The sequence below is a fragment of the Loxodonta africana genome, chromosome 17 (assembly GCF_030014295.1).
Source record: "Loxodonta africana isolate mLoxAfr1 chromosome 17, mLoxAfr1.hap2, whole genome shotgun sequence".
In the NCBI taxonomy this organism is placed as follows: Eukaryota; Metazoa; Chordata; class Mammalia; order Proboscidea; family Elephantidae; genus Loxodonta; species Loxodonta africana.
Window position 1 is genome coordinate 70,246,416 of NC_087358.1, and position 17,883 is coordinate 70,264,298.

At 39.2% G+C, this 17,883-nt stretch overlaps 1 protein-coding gene across 6 annotated transcripts in view; it reads left to right on the forward strand.

Annotated features, from left to right (window-relative positions):
• The window catches only part of CDADC1 (cytidine and dCMP deaminase domain containing 1), a 70,208-nt gene extending 52,598 nt beyond the window's left edge, over positions 1-17,610 (forward strand). For all 6 annotated transcript variants that reach the window (XM_010592627.3, XM_023551329.2, XM_003412566.4 and 3 more), the window contains 2 exons: positions 10,266-10,326; positions 13,573-17,610. In XM_010592627.3, coding sequence (XP_010590929.1) covers positions 10,266-10,326; positions 13,573-13,646 — 135 coding nt within the window. In that variant the 3' untranslated portion in view covers positions 13,647-17,610. The remainder of the gene's footprint in view (positions 1-10,265; positions 10,327-13,572) is intronic.
• The last annotated feature ends 273 nt before the right edge of the window (positions 17,611-17,883 follow it).

The following is a 17,883-nucleotide window of genomic DNA, read 5'->3' on the forward strand; positions in this document are numbered from 1 at the left end:
TCCAGAGGTATAAAAATTGGCTGGCATACTGTTTATGCCAATGGTAATGAAATTAAAGAGACTGTTTCTTCCCCAGAACCCTGGTGGTAGGTATAGTGGTTAAGAGCTTGGCTGCTAACCAAAAGGTCAGCAGTTTGAATCTACCAGCTGCTCCTTGGAAAACCTATGGGGCAGTTCTAATCTGTCCTATAGGGTTGCTGAGTCAGAATTGACTCGACGACAATGGGTTTTTTCCCCCATTGAATGGACTTTGACCCCTTGTAGAAAATCAGCTGTCCATAGGTTGTAAGGATTTACTTCTGTGGTGTTGTCTTCAATATTGCTTAGGCAATTCAGGGCCTCTTTCCTTTCAGTGTAAAGTTGGTGATTAGCTTTTCTATTTCAGTAAAGAACAGTGTTGGAATTTGGATGGAGATTGCATTATATCTATAGATTGCTTTGAGTAGTATTGACATTTTCACAATGTTAAATCTTCCAATCCATGAGCATAGAATATTCTTCCGTTTATGTAGGTCCCTTTTAGTTTCTTGCTGTAATGTTTTTTTTTTTTACTAACTTTTATTGAGCTTCAAGTGAACGTTTACAAATCAAGTCAGTCTGTCACATATAAGTTAATATACATCTTACTCCTTACTCCCACTTGCTCTCCCCCTAATGAGTCAGCCCTTCCAGTCTCTCCTTTCGTGAAAACTTTGGCAGCCTCCAACTCTCTCTATCCTCCCATCCCCCCTCCAGACAGGACATGCCAACGCAGTCTCAAGTGTCCACCTGATATTATTAGCTCACTCTTCATCAGCATCTCTCTCCCACCCACTGTCCAGTCCCTTTCATGTCTGATGAATTGTCTTCGGGGATGGTTCCCATCCTGTGCCAACAGAAGGTTTGGGGACCATGACCGCCGGGATTCCTATAGTCACATCCAGACCATTAAGTATGGTCTTTTTATGAGAATTTGGGGTCTGCATCCTACTTATCTCCTGCTCCTTCAGGGGTTCTCTTTTGTGCTCCCTGTCAGGGCAGTCATCGATTGTGGCCGGGCACCAACTAGTTCTTCTGTTCTCAGAATAATGTAGATCTCTGGTTCATGTGGCCCTCTCTGTCTCTTGGGCTCTTAGTTGTCGTGTGACCTTGGTCTTCTTCATTCTCCTTTGCTCCAGGTGGGTTGAGACCAGTTGATGCATTTTAGATGGCCGCTTGTTAGCTTTTAAAACCCCAGACGCCACATTTCAAAGTGGGATGCAGAATGTTTTCATAATAGAATTATTTTGCCAATTGACTTACAAGTCCCCTTAAACCATGGTTTCCAAACCCCCGCCCTTGCTCCGCTGACCTTTGAAGTATTCAGTTTATCCTGGAAGCTTCTTTGCTTTTGGTCCAGTCCAGTCCAGTTGAGCTGACCTTCCATGTATTGAGTGTTGTCCTTCCCTTCACCTAAAGCAGCTCTTTTCAGCTAATTAATCAGTAAAAAAACCCTCTCCCTCCCTCCCTCCCTCCCTCCCCCCTCTCGTAACCACAAAAGTATGTGTTCTTCTCAGTTTATACTATTTCTCAAGATCTTATAATAGTGGTCTTATACAATATTTGTCCTTTTGCCTCTGACTCATTTCGCTCAGCATAATGCCTTCCAGGTTCCTCCATGTTATGAAATGTTTGACAGATTCGTCACTGTTCTTTATCGATGTGTAGTATTCCATTGTGTGAATATACCACAATTTATTTACCCATTCATTCGTGGATGGACACCTTGGTTGCTTCCAGCTTTTTGCTATTGTAAACAGAGCTGCAATAAACATGGGTATGCATATATCTGTTTGTGTGAAGGCTCTTGTTTCTCTAGGGTATATTCCGAGGAGTGGGATTTCTGGTTTGTATGGTAGTTCTATTTCTAACTGTTTAAGATAACGCCAGATAGATTTCCAAAGTGGTTGTACCATTTGACATTCCCACCAGCAGTGTATAAGAGTTCCAATCTCCGCAGCCTCTCCAACATTTATTATTTTGTGTTTTTTGGATTAATGCCAGCCTTGTTGGAGTGAGATGGAATCTCATCGTAGTTTTAATCTGCATTTCTCTAATGGCTAATGATCGAGAGCGTTTTCTCATGTATCTGTTAGCTGCCTGAATATCTTCTTTAGTGAAGTGTGTTGTTCATATCCTTTGCCCACTTCTTGATTGGGTTGTTTGTCTTTTTGTGGTTGAGTTTTGACAGAATCATGTAGATTTTAGAGATCAGGCGCTGGTCGGAGATGTCATAGCTGAAAATTCTTTCCCAGTCTGTAGGTGGTCTTTTTACTGTTTTGGTGAAGTCTTTAGATGAGCATAGGTGTTTGATTTTTAGGAGCTCCCAGTTATCTGGTTTCTCTTCATCATTTTTGGTAATGTTTTGTATTCTGTTTATGCCTTGTATTAGGGCTCCTAGGGTTGTCCCTATTTTTTCTTCCATGATCTTTATTGTTTTAGTCTTTATGTTTAGGTCTTTTGTCCACTTGGAGTTAGTTTTTGTGCATGGTGTGAGGTATGGGTCCTGTTTCATTTTTTTGCAAATGGATATCCAGTTATGCCAGCACCATTTGTTAAAAAGACTATTTTTCCCCAATTAACTGACACTGGGCCTTTGTCAAATATCAGCTGCTCATACGTGGATGGATTTATATCTGGGTTCTCAATTCTGTTCCATTGGTCTATGTGCCTGTTGTTGTACCAGTACCAGGCTGTTTTGACTACTGTGGCTGTATAATAGCGTCTGAAATCAGGTAGAGTGAGGCCTCCCACTTTCTTCTTCTTTTTCAGTAATGCTTTGCTTATCCGAGGCTTCTTTCTCTTCCATATGAAATTGGTGATTTGTTTCTCTATCACCTTAAAAAATGACATTGGAATTTGGATCGGAAGTGCATTGTATGTATAGATGGCTTTTGGTAGAATAGACATTTTTACTATGTTAAGTCTTCCTATCCATGAGCAAGGTATGTTTTTCCACTTAAGTAAGTCCTTTTGAATTTCTTGTAGTAGAGCTTTGTAGTTTTCTTTGTATAGGTTTTTTACATCCTTGGTAAGATTTATTCCTAAGTATTTTATCTTCTTGGGGGCTACTGTGAATGGTATTGATTTGGTTATTTCCTCTTCGATGTTCTTTTTGTTGATGTAGAGGAATCCAAGTGATTTTTGTATGTTCATTTTATAACCTGAGACTCTGCCAAACTCTTCCATTAGTTTCAGTAGTTTTCTGGAGGATTCCTTAGGGTTTTCTGTGTGTAAGATCATGTCATCTGCAAATAGAGATAATTTTACTTCCTCCTTGCCAATCCGGATGCCTTTTATTTCTTTGTCTAGCCTAATTGCCCTGGCTAGGACTTCCAGCAGGATGTTGAATAAGAGCGGTGATAAAGGGCATCCTTGTCTGGTTCCCGTTCTCAAGGGAAATGCTTTCAGGTTCTCTCCATTTAGAGTGATGTTGGCTGTTGGCTTTGCAAAGATGCCCTTTATTATGTTGAGGAATTTTCCTTCAATTCCTATTTTGGTGAGAGTTTTTATCATAAATGGGTGTTGGACTTTGTCAAACGCCTTTTCTGCATCAGTTGATAAGATCATGTGGTTTTTGTCTTTTGTTTTATTTATGTGGTGGATTACATTAATGGTTTTTCTGATATTAAACCAGCCTTGCATACCTGGTATAAATCCCACTTGATCGTGGTGAATTATTTTTTTGATATGTTGTTGAATTCTATTGGCTAGAATTTTGTTGAGGATTTTTGCATCTATGTTCATGAGGGATATAGGTCTGTAATTTTCTTTTTTTGTAATGTCTTTACCTGGTTTTGGTATCAGGGAGATGGTGGCTTCATAGAATGAGTTGGGTAGTATTCCGTCATTTTCTATGCTTTGAAATACCTTTAGTAGCAGTGGTGTTAACTCTTCTCTGAAAGTTTGGTAGAACTCTGCAGTGAAGCCGTCCAGGCCAGGGCTTTTTTTTGTTGGGAGTTTTTTGATTACCGTTTCAATCTCTTTTTTTGTTATGGGTCTATTTAGTTGTTCTACTTCTGATTGTGTTAGTTTAGGTAGGTAGTGTGTTTCTAGGAATTCATCCATTTCTTCTAGGTTTGCGAATTTGTTAGAGTACAATTTTTCGTAGTAATCTGAAATGATTCTTTTAATTTCATTTGGTTCTGTTGTGATGTGGTCCTTCTCATTTCTTATTTGGGTTATTTGTTTCCTTTCCTGTATTTCTTTAGTCAGTCTGGCCAATGGTTTATCAATTTTGTTAATGTTTTCAAAGAACCAGCTTTTGGCTTTGTTAATTCTTTCAATTGTTTTTCTGTTCTCTAATTCATTTAGTTCAGCTCTAATTTTTATTAATTGTTTTCTTCTGGTGCCTGATGGATTCTTTTGTTGCTCGCTTTCTATTTGTTCAAGTTGTAGGGACAGTTCTCTGATTTTCGCTCTTCTTTTTGTATGTGTGCATTTATCGATATAAACTGGCCTCCGAGCACTGCTTTTGCTGTGTCCCAGAGGTTTTGATAGGAAGTATTTTCATTCTCGTTGCATTCTCTGAATTTCCTTATTCCCTCCTTGATGTCTTCTATAACCCAGTCTTTTTTCAGCAGAGTATTGTTCAGTTTCCAAGTATTTGATTTCTTTTCCCTAGTTTTTCTGTTATTGATTTCTAGTTTTATTGCCTTGTGATCTGAGAAGATGCTTTGTAATATTTTGATGTTTTGGATTCTGCAAAGGTTTGTTTTATGACCTAATATGTGGTCTATTCTAGAGAATGTTCCATGTGCGCTAGAAAAAAAAGTATACTTTGCAGCAGGTGGGTGGAGAGTTCTGTATAAGTCAATGAGGTCAAGTTGGTTGATTGTTGTAATTAGGTCTTCCGTGTCTCTATTGAGCTTCTTACTGGATGTCCTGTGCTTCTCCGAAAGGGGTGTGTTGAAGTCTCCTAGTATAATTGTGGAGGTGTCTATCTCACTTTTCAGTTCTGTTAAAATTTGATTTATGTATCTCGCAGCCCTGTCATTGGGTGCATAAATATTTAATATGGTTATGTCTTCCTGATCAATTGTCCCTTTTATCATTATGTAGTGTCCTTCTTTATCCTTTGTGGTGGATTTAAGTCTAAAGTCTATTTTGTCAGAAATTAATATTGCTACTCCTTTTTTGCTTATTGTTTGCTTGATATATTTTTTCCCATCCTTTGAGTTTTAGTTTGTGTCTCTAAGTCTAAGGTGTGTCTCTTGTAGGCAGCATATAGTTGGATCGTGTTTTTTTATCCAGTCCGAGACTCTCTGTCTTTTTATTGGTGCATTTAGTCCATTTACATTCAGCGTAATTATAGATAAATAAGTGTTTAGTGTTATCATTTTGATGCCTTTTTATGTGTGTTGTTGACAATTTCATTTTTCCACATACTTTTTTGTGCTGAGACGTTTTTCTTAGTAAATTGTGGGATCCTCATTTTCGTAGTGTTTGACTTTATGTTTATTGAGTCGTTACGTTTTTCTTGGCTTTTATCTTGAGTTACGGAGTTGTTATACCTCTTTGTGGTTACCTTATTATTTACCCCTATTTCTAAGTAAAAACCTAACTTGTATTGTTCTATATTGCCTTGTATCACTCTCCATATGGCAGCTCTGTGCCTCCAGTATTTAGTCCCTCTTTTTGATTATTGTGATATTTTACATATTGACTTCAGTGATTCCCTGTTATGAGCATTTTTTTTTTTAATTAATCTTAATTTGTTTTTGTGGTTTCCCTATTTGAGTTGATATCAGGATGTTCTGTTTTGTGACCTTGTGTTGTGCTGGTATCTGACGTTATTGGTTTTCTGACCAAATAATATCCTTTAGTATTTCTTGTAGCTTTGGTTTGGTTTTTGCAAATTCTCTAGACTTGTGTTGATCTGTAAATATCTTAATTTCGCCTTCATATTTGAGAGAGAGTTTTGCTGGATATATGATCCTTGGCTGGCAGTTTTTCTCCTTCAGTGCTCTGTATACGTCGTCCCATTCCCTTCTTGCCTGCATGGTTTCTGCTGAGGAGTCTGAACTTATTGATTCTCCCTTGAAGGAAACCTTTGTTTTCTCCCTGGCTGCTTTTAAAATTTTCTGTTTATCTTTGGTTTTGGCAAGTTTGGTGATAATATGTCTTGGTGTTTTTCTTTTTGGATCAATCTTAAATGGGGTTCGATGAGCATCTTGGATAGATATCCTTTCGTGTTTCATGATGTCAGGGAGGTTTTCTGTCAGGAGTTCTTCAACTATTTTCTCTGTGTTTTCTGTCCCCCCTCCCTGTTCTGGGACTCCAATCACACGCAAGTTATCCTTCTTGATAGAGTCCCACATGATTCTTAGGGTTTCTTCATTTTTTTTAATTCTTTTATCTGATTTTTTTTTCAGCTATATTGGTGTCAATTCCCTGGTCCTCTAGATCTCCCACTCTGCATTCTAATTGCTCGAGTCTGCTCCTCTGACTTCCTATTGTGTTGTCTAATTCTGTAATTTTATTGTTAATCTTTTGGATTTCTACATGCTGTCTCTCTATGGATTCTTGCAACTTATTAATTTTTCCTCTATATTCTTGAATAATCTTTTTGAGTTCTTCAACTGTTTTATCAGTGTGTTCCTTGGATTTTTCTGCAGTTTGCCTTATTTCGTTTGTGATGTCTTGAAGCATTCTGTAAATTAGTTTTTTATATTCTGTATCTGATAATTCCAGAATTGTATCTTCATTTGGGAAAGATTTTGATTCTTTTGTTTGGGGTGTTGTAGAAGCTGTCATGTTCTGCTTCTTTATGTGGTTTGATATGGACTGCTGTCTCCGAGCCATCACTGGGAAACTAGTTTTTCCAGAAAATCCGCTAAAAAAAAATGCAGTCAGATCCGTATGAGAACTGCCTTTGGATTATAACCACCACCTTGTTCCCTGCAAGGATGAAAGTCTGAGATTTGGATCATATATGCTTGGCTGTAGCTGTTTCTGTGTGTTTAGTCCAATTAGGGGTGGATTTTTGGTCCCTGGGTTTTTTGTGTTTCTTTCTCTCAGGCCGGAAAAGTGGGTTAGGAAAAGACGAAAAGAAAAAGAAAAAGGGGGGGGGGAAGCAAAGCTGCCGCGGAGCCGGAGCCGTTCTCCCTCTGGCTCAGGAAATTCCAATGTTAATGAAGCCGCCTGGGGAGCGTGGGGGAGGGATCAGAGAGATAGGAGAGTAGCACCTCAGAATATAGCCAGAGTTGCTTGTCTTGCTTGGAATGACTGTTTTATCTGAGATCCCCGAGGGGCATGTGGCCTATGTGTGCTGGCTGTGTGGAGATTGCCCCCGGGGATCTGGCCCACTGAAGCCGTGGTCAGATCCTCCGCTGCCAGTCCCACGCCCAGCGTCAAGGTACCCCTGCTGGGATGGTGCACTCCCGACTCCAAAATCAGTCGCTGCTTCCCGGGGGCTTCTCGTCCCGCCAGCCGCGTCGCCGCGCCGCTCCCGCGAACGGCTGGGCCCCCTCCCGGGGTGAGTTCAGGGGAGTGGAGCAGCTCTCTGTGCTTGCGCCGTGATAGCGCCCAGTCAAAAGCCCCGCCGCAAGATTCCCCGGCTGGGACGCGGCTCTCCCAGCTCGAAGACCAGTCACTGTCTCCGGGGGACTTCTCCCACCGGCTGCGTCCCCAGGCCGACCACGTGGACTGGCTGGGCCCCCTCCCGGGGTGAATTCAGGGGGGTAGGGCTGCGCCCCTTGTTTGCGCCATCAGCCCCCCGGGCCCTGCCCTAAATCGGGCGCCAAAGGTTACCTGACTGGGACACTGGCTCCAGGCTCCGAAAACAATCGCTGCGTCCCGGTGTTTGTTCGTTTTCTGTCTCTAAATCTGTGTTTGTTGTTCAGGGTTCGTAGATTGTTATGTATGTGATCGATTCACTTGTTTTTCCGAGTCTTTGTTGCAAGAGGGATCCGAGGTAGAGTCTACCTAGTCCGCCATCTTGGCCCCGCCGCTTGCTGTAATGTTTTAAAGTTTTCATTGTATAGGTCTTTTACATCCCTGGTTAGGTTTATTCTGAAATATTTTATCCCTTTGGAGGCTATTATAAATGGTATTGTTTTCTTGATTCCCTTTTCAGAGTTCTCCTTGTTAGTGTAAAGGGACCCAGCTGATTTTCGTGTGTCAATCTTGTATCCTGCCATTTTGCTGAATCTTTCTATTAGATCCTGTAGCTTTCTTGTGGACTCTTGGGAATTTTCTGTTTATAGGACCGTGTCATTTGTGAATAGAGATAGTTTTACTACTTCCTTTCCAATTCGAATACCCTTTATCTCCCTTTCTTGCCTTACTGCTCTGGCCAGGCCTTCCAGTACAATATTGAATAAAAGTAGTGATAGTGGGCATCCTTGTCTCATTCCCATTCTCAAGGGAAGGCTTTCAGTCTTCCACTGTTATTTAATTTTCGATATACTGAAATTTTATATTTTATGTGGTCAAGTCTATTGATCCTTTTTAATATCTCCCATTGTTTTTATGCTTAGGAGCTTTCCTTATTTGGAGGTGTATTTTCTTCTAATTTTTATTGAGTTTCATATGTCACATTTAATGATTCTCGATTCAAGGCTTATAAGGAGTAGGAGGAGAAGGAGACTTCAGATTACATAATGCCTTCCCCTACTCCTGGGAATTCTGACATATGTCACTTTGATGGTTGTGTATTGATAAATGCCACTAATGATTGATTATATTTTGTAGATGTAAGCACTGTAGAGGCAGAAAACAAGATTGAGAAGTATCTAGGGTTTCCTAGGCTGAAATCCTTATGGGAGCAGATCATCAGGTCTTTTCTATTGCAGAGCGGTTGGTGAGTTTGAACCACTGACCTTTGGTTAACAGCCGAGCGCTTAACCATTGTGCCACCAGGGCTCCTAAGGGAGTTTACATGACATTAAGCTTGAGAAATAGGGATGTAGAGAAATAGCTTTAAAATATTTTTTTATATGTGTATGTGTGTGTGTATATATATATATATATATATACACACTATATTTTTTTTACCCTCAAATGGTTTTTAGTTCTGAAATTCAGAATTATTGACTTTCATTTTGTCTGCCCAAATTATTGGATTTTAGTGGTTTGGCATGTTTTGAAACGTGCTTTGTTTTTTAAATTTCTTATATAACTTTTTCCCCCTTATAAGCCCTCTTCTTTTTTGTAGCACCAACCCTGGTCATCCCGTTTCTATAGTGACTAGCTGGCTCTAGACACCCGCCCTTTCCCAGGATTTTTAGCTACATGGTAAAATGCTTATCTTGAATCTCATCCTTAAGGCCCAATATATTAACTAATTAATCTGATTAACTAATTGATGCTGATGGAAGGGGCTCCCAGTTAATATGCACGTAATTGTATCTTTCTGGGGATGGTACCAGGCCCTTTTGGCTAAGTCATTAGTAATCAACTAATGAAGGGAATTTCTACCTGGGTTGGAAAGGAAGGGCTGTGCTGTGAGATCATCGTTACACTCATGTTTTCTTATTTACTCCTCCTCCAGTACTATATGTAACATCTGAGAATCTTCTGGCTTCCCTTTTTCTTTCCAAATGATTGAGATGGAAAATTATAATCAGAGGAACTGTATAACATGATAGGATATAAGTATATGGTATGACATATACAGTAAAATCTGCGAAAGTCTGAACCTGTGTAAGTCAGAAAAGGGAAAACTCAAATAATTTCCACTAATAGAGAGCAATAGAAAAATGGAAAGACTGCACCCTGTCAAAGGCAGAAAACTTGCGAGACCCAGAAAAACAAGGCAGTCCTGTTGAGTTCTGGCTTTCACTATATTAAAAGGCAAAGTAATCTTGGTTATATTTTCGTTCTTTAATATCTAGGCTTTCTCTAGTTATTATAAGCTTCAATAGGACCTAGGGATATAATATCCTGTGTTGGGAATTCCATAATACTGTGCATGGACATTAGAAAACCCGGGTTCTAATTCCATCACTGCCTTTAATTAGTGTGTAACACTGGGCAGGTTACTACACTTCTCTGGTCTTCCACTCCTTCCCTGTAAAATGAACATACAGGATCATTAAGGCCCTTCCTTCTCTGAGAGTATTGATTCTGATTCCAGGGGTCATTCATGATCATTTAGGGTGGCATTATCAGGGCTTTGTTCCTATGGACATGCTGGCTCCTTTTGAAAATTTTTTATAAGCTGTTTTGGTATTTTAAAAACAAGGTGATGAAATGCTGTTTACTAAATCCTTTTAAACATATAAATAAAATGTGCTCTCTTACAGTGGCAGCGGAATCCATCAGGAACTTATGGTCTTGAACAAAATGAGCCTGAAAGGAAAGAGAGTGAGTATTTACAAGTTTCATACTGACATTAACTTTGTTGCTGAGGAGAAGGATACATAGTGAACTTTGATGATCAGGTGTGGAAAATGTTGTGGTTATAGATGGAACATACTCTTTTTGCAGGTTAGGTTTTTGCCATGCAATTTGTTCACAAACATTCGGGTCCCTGCTGCATGCTAAGTGCTAGGGAAAGGGCTGAATAGTAATTACTCCTATAGAGTCTACGGTTTCATACAAATAATCGTGTACAAATTGGATTTATAAATTACACTTATCTGAAACAGCAAACAGTGTTCATCCATACCAAAATGAAAGCTTCTTGGGCAATTAGAAAGGAAAAATATGTATAATTAGTACAGGCGGACTTAAGGCCAGATCGTGAGGCTATATATCAGCTTACTAGAGTAAATCCACATTTGCCCAGAATGATTCAAAAATAGAAATATTCTGGATATTTTGACTAAAAGTTATCACCAAAAAACCAAAGCTGTTTCCATCAAGTTGATTCCAACTCATAGTGATCCTATAGGACAGAGTAGAACAGTCCATAGGGTTTCCAAGGAGCGCCTGGTGGATTCAAACTGCTGACCTTTTGGTTAGCAGCCAACCTCAACCACTGTGCCACCAGTTTCTAAGAGTTATCACAGCTACCAGAAATGGACTAATGAGTCTTCAAAGCTTTATCATCTGCATATTAGCACAGATAGTTTGGATGTAATATAATCTTTGGGAGATCTTGCAATTCCTTAGGTGTTTCATTTTGGACATTAGTTATCACTGTTAATACTATAAAATATTAGCTGTATTATCTTCTGATTGTTTGGATTCTAGGTAAATGGAAGTTTACTATAATAAGGAAAATTTTCTTCATACTCATAGCGACCCTATAGGACAGAGTAGAGCTGCCCCATAGAGTTTCCAAGGAGCACCTGGAATTAATAACAGTGATGATTATCTTGTAAAATTCAGGAAGTATATTAATCTATATAAAAATTATTTCTATGAATATCTCGATGTTTCTGTAGTCTGAATTAGTTTTATTTTATTCAAATACTAAATTTGTTATCTATAGTCTGGAAAAAAATACATATCCACTGTATCTTTCCATCTTTTAAAAAGCTTATCAGAAAAATACTAATCAGGAAAGAAAATATATGAACCTGGTTAAAGAATGTTTATTCAATTACAGTGTTTGAGGAGGTCAGTTAATAAATCCCTATCGTTATGGAAAGGATACAAGAAGCACTAACCATAAAAACATTTGTCTACATTAAAGTTAAGAACATCTGTTCATCGAAAGATACCATTAAGGAAGTGCAAACACAAGCCATAGGATAGGAGGAGATATTTGCCACTTCTAATCAACAAAGGGCTTGTATTCAGAATTTATTATTGCTAGGTGACTAAGGAAAAGGAAGAGAAGACTGTGGATATTGGAAAGACGGGATAGTGATTGGGAGGAATAAGAAAAAGCTTCTAGCTTGCTGGCAATGTTGTATTTATTGACCTGGGTGATGGTTAGCAGTATGTTTGCTTTGTGACAGCTCATTGAACTATGAGTTTCTGTTTTATATGCACTTTTTAATAAGTGTTTTATATCAATAAGTAGAATAGAAAAATTAGGACAAAGAGAAAGCATAAAATAATTTGTTAGAAACAGGACCAAATGTTTTACTAATCACAATAAATGTAAAAGGCACTGAACTTGCCCATTATAAATACAGTCAGATGGTTTTAAAGAAACAAAATTCAGCTCCATGCCTTTGACAAGAGAAACATGTAAAATATAAGGACATGGAAAGAAGAAAGCAAAAGAAAGTAAAAGGAAGTGTCAGGCAAATATTAACCAAATAAATACAGAGTATCTGTATTAAATCAGACAAAATAGAATTGAATGTATAAAGACTCATCACATGATGAAAAAGTTTCAGTCCACCAACAAGCTATAATAGATCTACAGTTATATGGACCTCATATATAGTCTCAATATATATATAAAGTAAAACTTAGTAGAATTACTACACAACAAATTATTTTGTGGTAGGTAAATGTACCACAGTTGTTGTACATCTTAGCACACCATTCTCAATGATTGATATATTAGCCAGGCAACAATACTAGTAAATATATTACAAGTTTGGACAATACAAATGCAAAGCTTGGTTTAATGGACCCACATAGACATGCACCTAGTATGCAGAGAAAATGTTTCATATCAAGCATTTTTACATATTGACCAAATATGAGTCCATAATGCAAATCTCCGTAATTTTTAAAGAATCAGTATTATGCAGACCTGATTGATCACAAAACAATTAAGTTAGAATCAGCAATTTAAAAACTAGTCTTATAAAGCCTGTAGGTTCGGTTTAAAAACATGCTTCTAAATAACTTCTGCATCAAAGAAAAAAATCATGGAAGTATACAAAATTCTTAGAAGATAATGAAAATACATATCAGAACTGACAGTAACTAGTAATAAAATAATACCTGAAAAACTAGTACATTTCTGGAAAAGAAAATTAAGATTGGGCGGATTTGCCTCTAATATGAAGACTTTTTGAAAAAATTGTAGTAATTAATCACAAAGAGGCCTGCCCAGATTTACAGACAAATAGAACCATGATCTAGAACAGAGAACCCAGAAACAGACCCATGTATTTATGGAAACTTTATATATGACAGAGATGGCATTGCAGATCATAGGGGCAAGGATACACTAATGTATGGTACTGGAGAATTGGTTATCCATGTAGAAAACACCATAAACCAGAAAACCAGTTGCCGTTAAGTCATTTCTGACTCATGGCGACCCCATGTGTGTCAGAGTAGGACTGTGCTCCATAAGACTTTCAGTGACTGATTTTTCAGAAGTAGATCACCTCACCTTTATTCCACGGTACCTCTGGGTGGGCTCGTACCTCCAACCTTTTGTTTAGCATCTGAGTGCATTAACTGTCTGTACCACCAAGGAACTCCCTATGGAGGATAAGTAGGTGCATTTTTGTTTCTTTCAGACTAACAATAATAATATTTTGCCCCCCAAAATTTTATGAATCATTGGCCATACACTGTTTAGTGAATCAAGTTTTTAAAAGGTCAGCTACCTGAAAGTGAGTTACAGAATCTGCTCTTCAGCCATTGAGAATTTGAAGATAAATTATTTTGATCTTACAGCCTTTATGGTTGAAACAGATATCTATGTTTTAAAGTGAAGTTTCCCTGATGTTTCTCCTTGAACCCTAGATGGTGTGCTGAGACCCATACCTCTGGACGAAGACCAGCACCAAAACAAGAAGCTGTGTCTTGGAAACCGCTAAGAAGTCCTGTCTAACTTGGAGCGAAGGCGCCAAGGATTTTTATTGCACTTTTAAAATTCAGCCTTGTTAACTCAGAAAATAAGGGTGAATTTTGTGAATAATTGGAAGGGTTTTTTTAAGGGAGATAATTTATTACTAGCAAATGAATGATGTTAATGAGAATATTTTTATTGTAGATTTATTTGCCTGTTTTCCAGATTATGGTAGTGCATCTTTTATTACACTAAATGAGGTTGCATTAGTTTAATGAGAAGAATGTCATCACCAGTAGGGATGATTGATTTCTACTTAATTTTTTTTTTTTTTTTTTGACTTCATACTAGCCAGTTGGAAACAGTCTGATTCACTGGAGATCACATATCAGCCAGGATTACTGCCCCTTTTTTGAGAAATTAAGTTAATTAAAAGGATGCCAGTTAGTAAATTGCCAGATTGTAAATGACAATCTTGCCATCTTTTAAGAGTCAGTGCATGGCTAACCAAAAGGTCACGTTTATACCCAAAGTATTCTAATAATCAGAATTCACTTAATTAGGATTGACTCATAGAAATAAAGCTGGTAGACCTGGTCTCTATTTTAAAAGTGTATTTCTAAAAAGGTTATTAATTTTTCTTACATCTTTTGATATGTAGAAATCACAATGGTTTGTTGGACACTAGGGTGTTATATCTCTGATTTGGGGTGACAGTAGGAAGAGACCCAATGTTTTAGTAATCACAATAGATGTAAAAGGGACTGAACTTGCCCATTAAAAATACAGTCAGATTGTTTTAAAGAAACAAAATTCAGCTCCACGCCTTTGACAAGAGAAACAGTGCCTGGCACACAATAGGCCCTCAGATTATTCTGAGACATCAGCAATGAACATCAAATTTGGGTATAATTTAAAACAGAGAAGAAATATTTTAGCCAGAAGTATTGAAACTAGCCTTTTTAAAATCCCATTCATAAATGCTGTCTATTTTTTGCTTCCATATAATTAACATGGACTGTCTCATGGCTTTGACCTTAAAAAAGAAGGCCTTTTAAAAACATTTCCAAGCCTAAGAATACTGAAGAAACAGTCTTGAGAGTAAGTATTACAGTCAGTGCTGTTATGTTCCAAATCGCTCTTTGTGATCCCCTCGTTTTTACTTGCTGAGAAATTTTCAGAGAATTAGTCCAAAGGTGAGCCCTTGTGTTTTGTTTTGTACTTCTCTGGGGTTAGGGAGGGCATTGCAGTGCCCATGGCCCTCTGGCTTGGGGTGTGACATCACAAGAAACTGTGTCTCGGGGTGCATGGAGGCCTTCAGGTTTTGCCTTTGCTTTTGCCCCCTTCCTTTCCATGGCACCAGAAGCCTGAGAGGGCCGCCCTGCTTGTTTCAGTGGGGTCAGATGTTGACCGAATGCCCCCTGCTTGCGCAGCAGCTTGCTTAGGTGGCTTGGGAGTTCAGAGTCGTCATACCAGGCAGTTGAGAACTGCCGTATCGTGGAGTAGGGAGGGAGGGGAGACGTTATCCTTAGAGGTAACAAATGCTAATGTAAAACCTACCAGTTAAGCTATTCTTTAATATTTATTAATGTAAAAACACTAAGATTGTTTATCCCCAAATTGCTTTACTATGTTAATTACATGTGCTTAAGTTTTTCTTGGATATGTTGTTTGTTACTAATATGTCAGCTACACCAAATATTTTCCAAATTAATCAGCCAATATTTTGTAAGCACTAAAAGCCTGGTATATTGCCAGGTTTATGGATTTATGTGTTGGGCATTGGGATGGGACAGGAGAAGGGAAAATTACACAAATGGGAAAAACTATGATTAGGAGATAAAACATTGATGTTTCCGTATCACTATCAGTGTGTGTGTGTACATATATTTTCTGTGTGTGTGTGTGTATATATATATTTTTTACTGCTGAATCCCAGTGCCTAGAACAGTGCCTGGCACATAATAGGCCCTCAGTAAATATTTGTTGATTGATTGAATGACTGCTAGACACTGGCTAGCCCCTGGGGATGTGGAGATGTATAAGAAATGACACTTGATCTCAAGAAGTCTAGTGGAAAGTACAAGCATGTAATCAAGTAATTAAGAGCAGTTATTCCCAGAGTGTGGTTCCTGGCTCAGCAGCATTAGCATCACTTGACTGTTTGTTAGCAATGCAGTTCTTTCGGCCCACCCTAGATCTATTTAATCAGGAGCTCTGGGAGGTGGGGTCCAGCAGTCTGTGTTCACAGGCCGTCCAGATGATTCTGACGACCTTCATGGTCGAGAACCACCACTGTGGATGTAACTGCAGGAGCAGTGGTGGCCCCAGAAGAGGACATGCACACATCTGGTAAGTCTTGGAGAAATGAAGGTGGAGATACTTGAGGTGGGTTCTGCAGGGGGCACAAGGTTGGCCAGGCAAACACTGGGGCAAGATGAACTTCGGAGAGGAAGTGGTGGAGACGGATGGCCACACTGGGAAATGGGAAAGGGAAGGACTGGGCATGCACTCAAGGATTGCCGAGCTGTGCCCAGAGGTCACAGGTTGGAGAAGCTGTGTGTAGCAATCTTGAGTAAGCGCTGTTAACCCACAGTCAAGGGGCTTCATCTCTTAGCCTGAAAATTCAGAATTGCACTTAAAAAAATAGCATCTTCCTTAATTCCAAAGATTAGGAGGATAATAGTAAATTCATAACTTGTTAAGAATAGCCGTACTATTGGTTTACTGCCACAGTGATGACAGACTATGCTGACGTTAGGATAAGCTGTGAGACAACACACCGAGTCTGTGTGATGCTTACGGGTGATGCCCAAGTTCTAGATAGACAGGAAGCCCCATTTCTATCATGTCCCTCTGATAACAGTCTGAACACGTTAGCATGTGGAAAGTAGTTTTTATTACTACAAAAAGAAGCAAATAGCATGTAGTAGAACGAGCAATAACCCCTGACTCAAAAGCTGTCCAGTCAGAGATGACGGCTCTACCGTTCACACTGGAAACTGCCCTGGTGGATGTCGAGAACTCTTCCACACCTGCCTTCCACCTAGCATCGTGGGTGAGGGTCATAGTGGGAGCCAGGTAGGTTCAGTTAGGTGGACTGTAAGCTAATGCTATGTGTGCCCCACCTGCACCGTGGCTGAGAAGACAGAGAAAAATCCTCCCCAAGCTGTTTTCATGGAGACCTGATGGCATAGTGGTTAAGAGTTCAGCTGCTAACCAAAAGTCGGCAGTTCAAATCCACCAGCTGTTCCTGGGAAACCCTATGGAGCAGTTCTCTGGTCTATAGGGTCGCTGTGAGTCAGAAGCGACTTGACAGCACCTAACAACAACAACTGTTTTATACCCCCAATCTGTGTGCCCCATTTTTCGCACCCAGTCATCCTAGGAGGACACCTTGGCACCTTGCCCAGAATTGTATCTTTCACCCTGCTACCATTTACACAAGCCATTAAGCCGGGCCAGGGGAGAGGGGGTGCAGTGATTTGTTTGGAAGCCTTAAGATGCCAGCAGGGGAGCAACAGGGATCACGTGGCTGCCAGGCTTGTCCGGAGGTCTGCCTTCTCACACAAGCAGTAGCCTAGTGTACTCCACATCGGTAACCTACACAGACTTATGCATATGGTGTCATGGTGTTACTGCTGAAGCTTTTTCTTTTACCTGGCTTTTCTGTGTTGTTGTTTTCCTCAGTTATTTAGTGAGCTTGAAAATATACCATCACTCATAAGCCTTCCTCGTTTTACACATCATCAGCTCTGATTAAATACTAGATTTGAATGGACCTTGGAGCTCATTTGTTTAGTACAATTCTTCTCACAGATCTGGAACTGTAGGGCCAAGAAAGGTGAGGTGATACCTTCACTCACTGATGGTCTTGCTAGCTTTCGACTTGCCAGTGTCCTTTCACTTTTTTTTCCTCTAGTAACATTTGCACCCTGAAAATACTAGTTCAGCATGTTTCAAGGACGTAAATCAAGCAGGATCAAGGTTTTTTTTTTTTTTTTTTTTCAGTTTTTAGTTTAGTTTTTTAATGTAAGTGCACGTGTATGTGGTTCTGTCCATGTTGCTTTTAACATACATGTTACAGTAATAAATTCAAGAACTTACATTATTTTGAATTTTAGTCATATTTTAAAAGCAAAATTTGGAGGCAGAGCCAAGATGGCTGAATAGACACTTCTAGTGAGCCCTCCTTACAACAAAAATCCGAAAAAACAAGTGAAACAAGTATATTTATGGCAAGCTAGGAGCCCTGAGCATCAAAG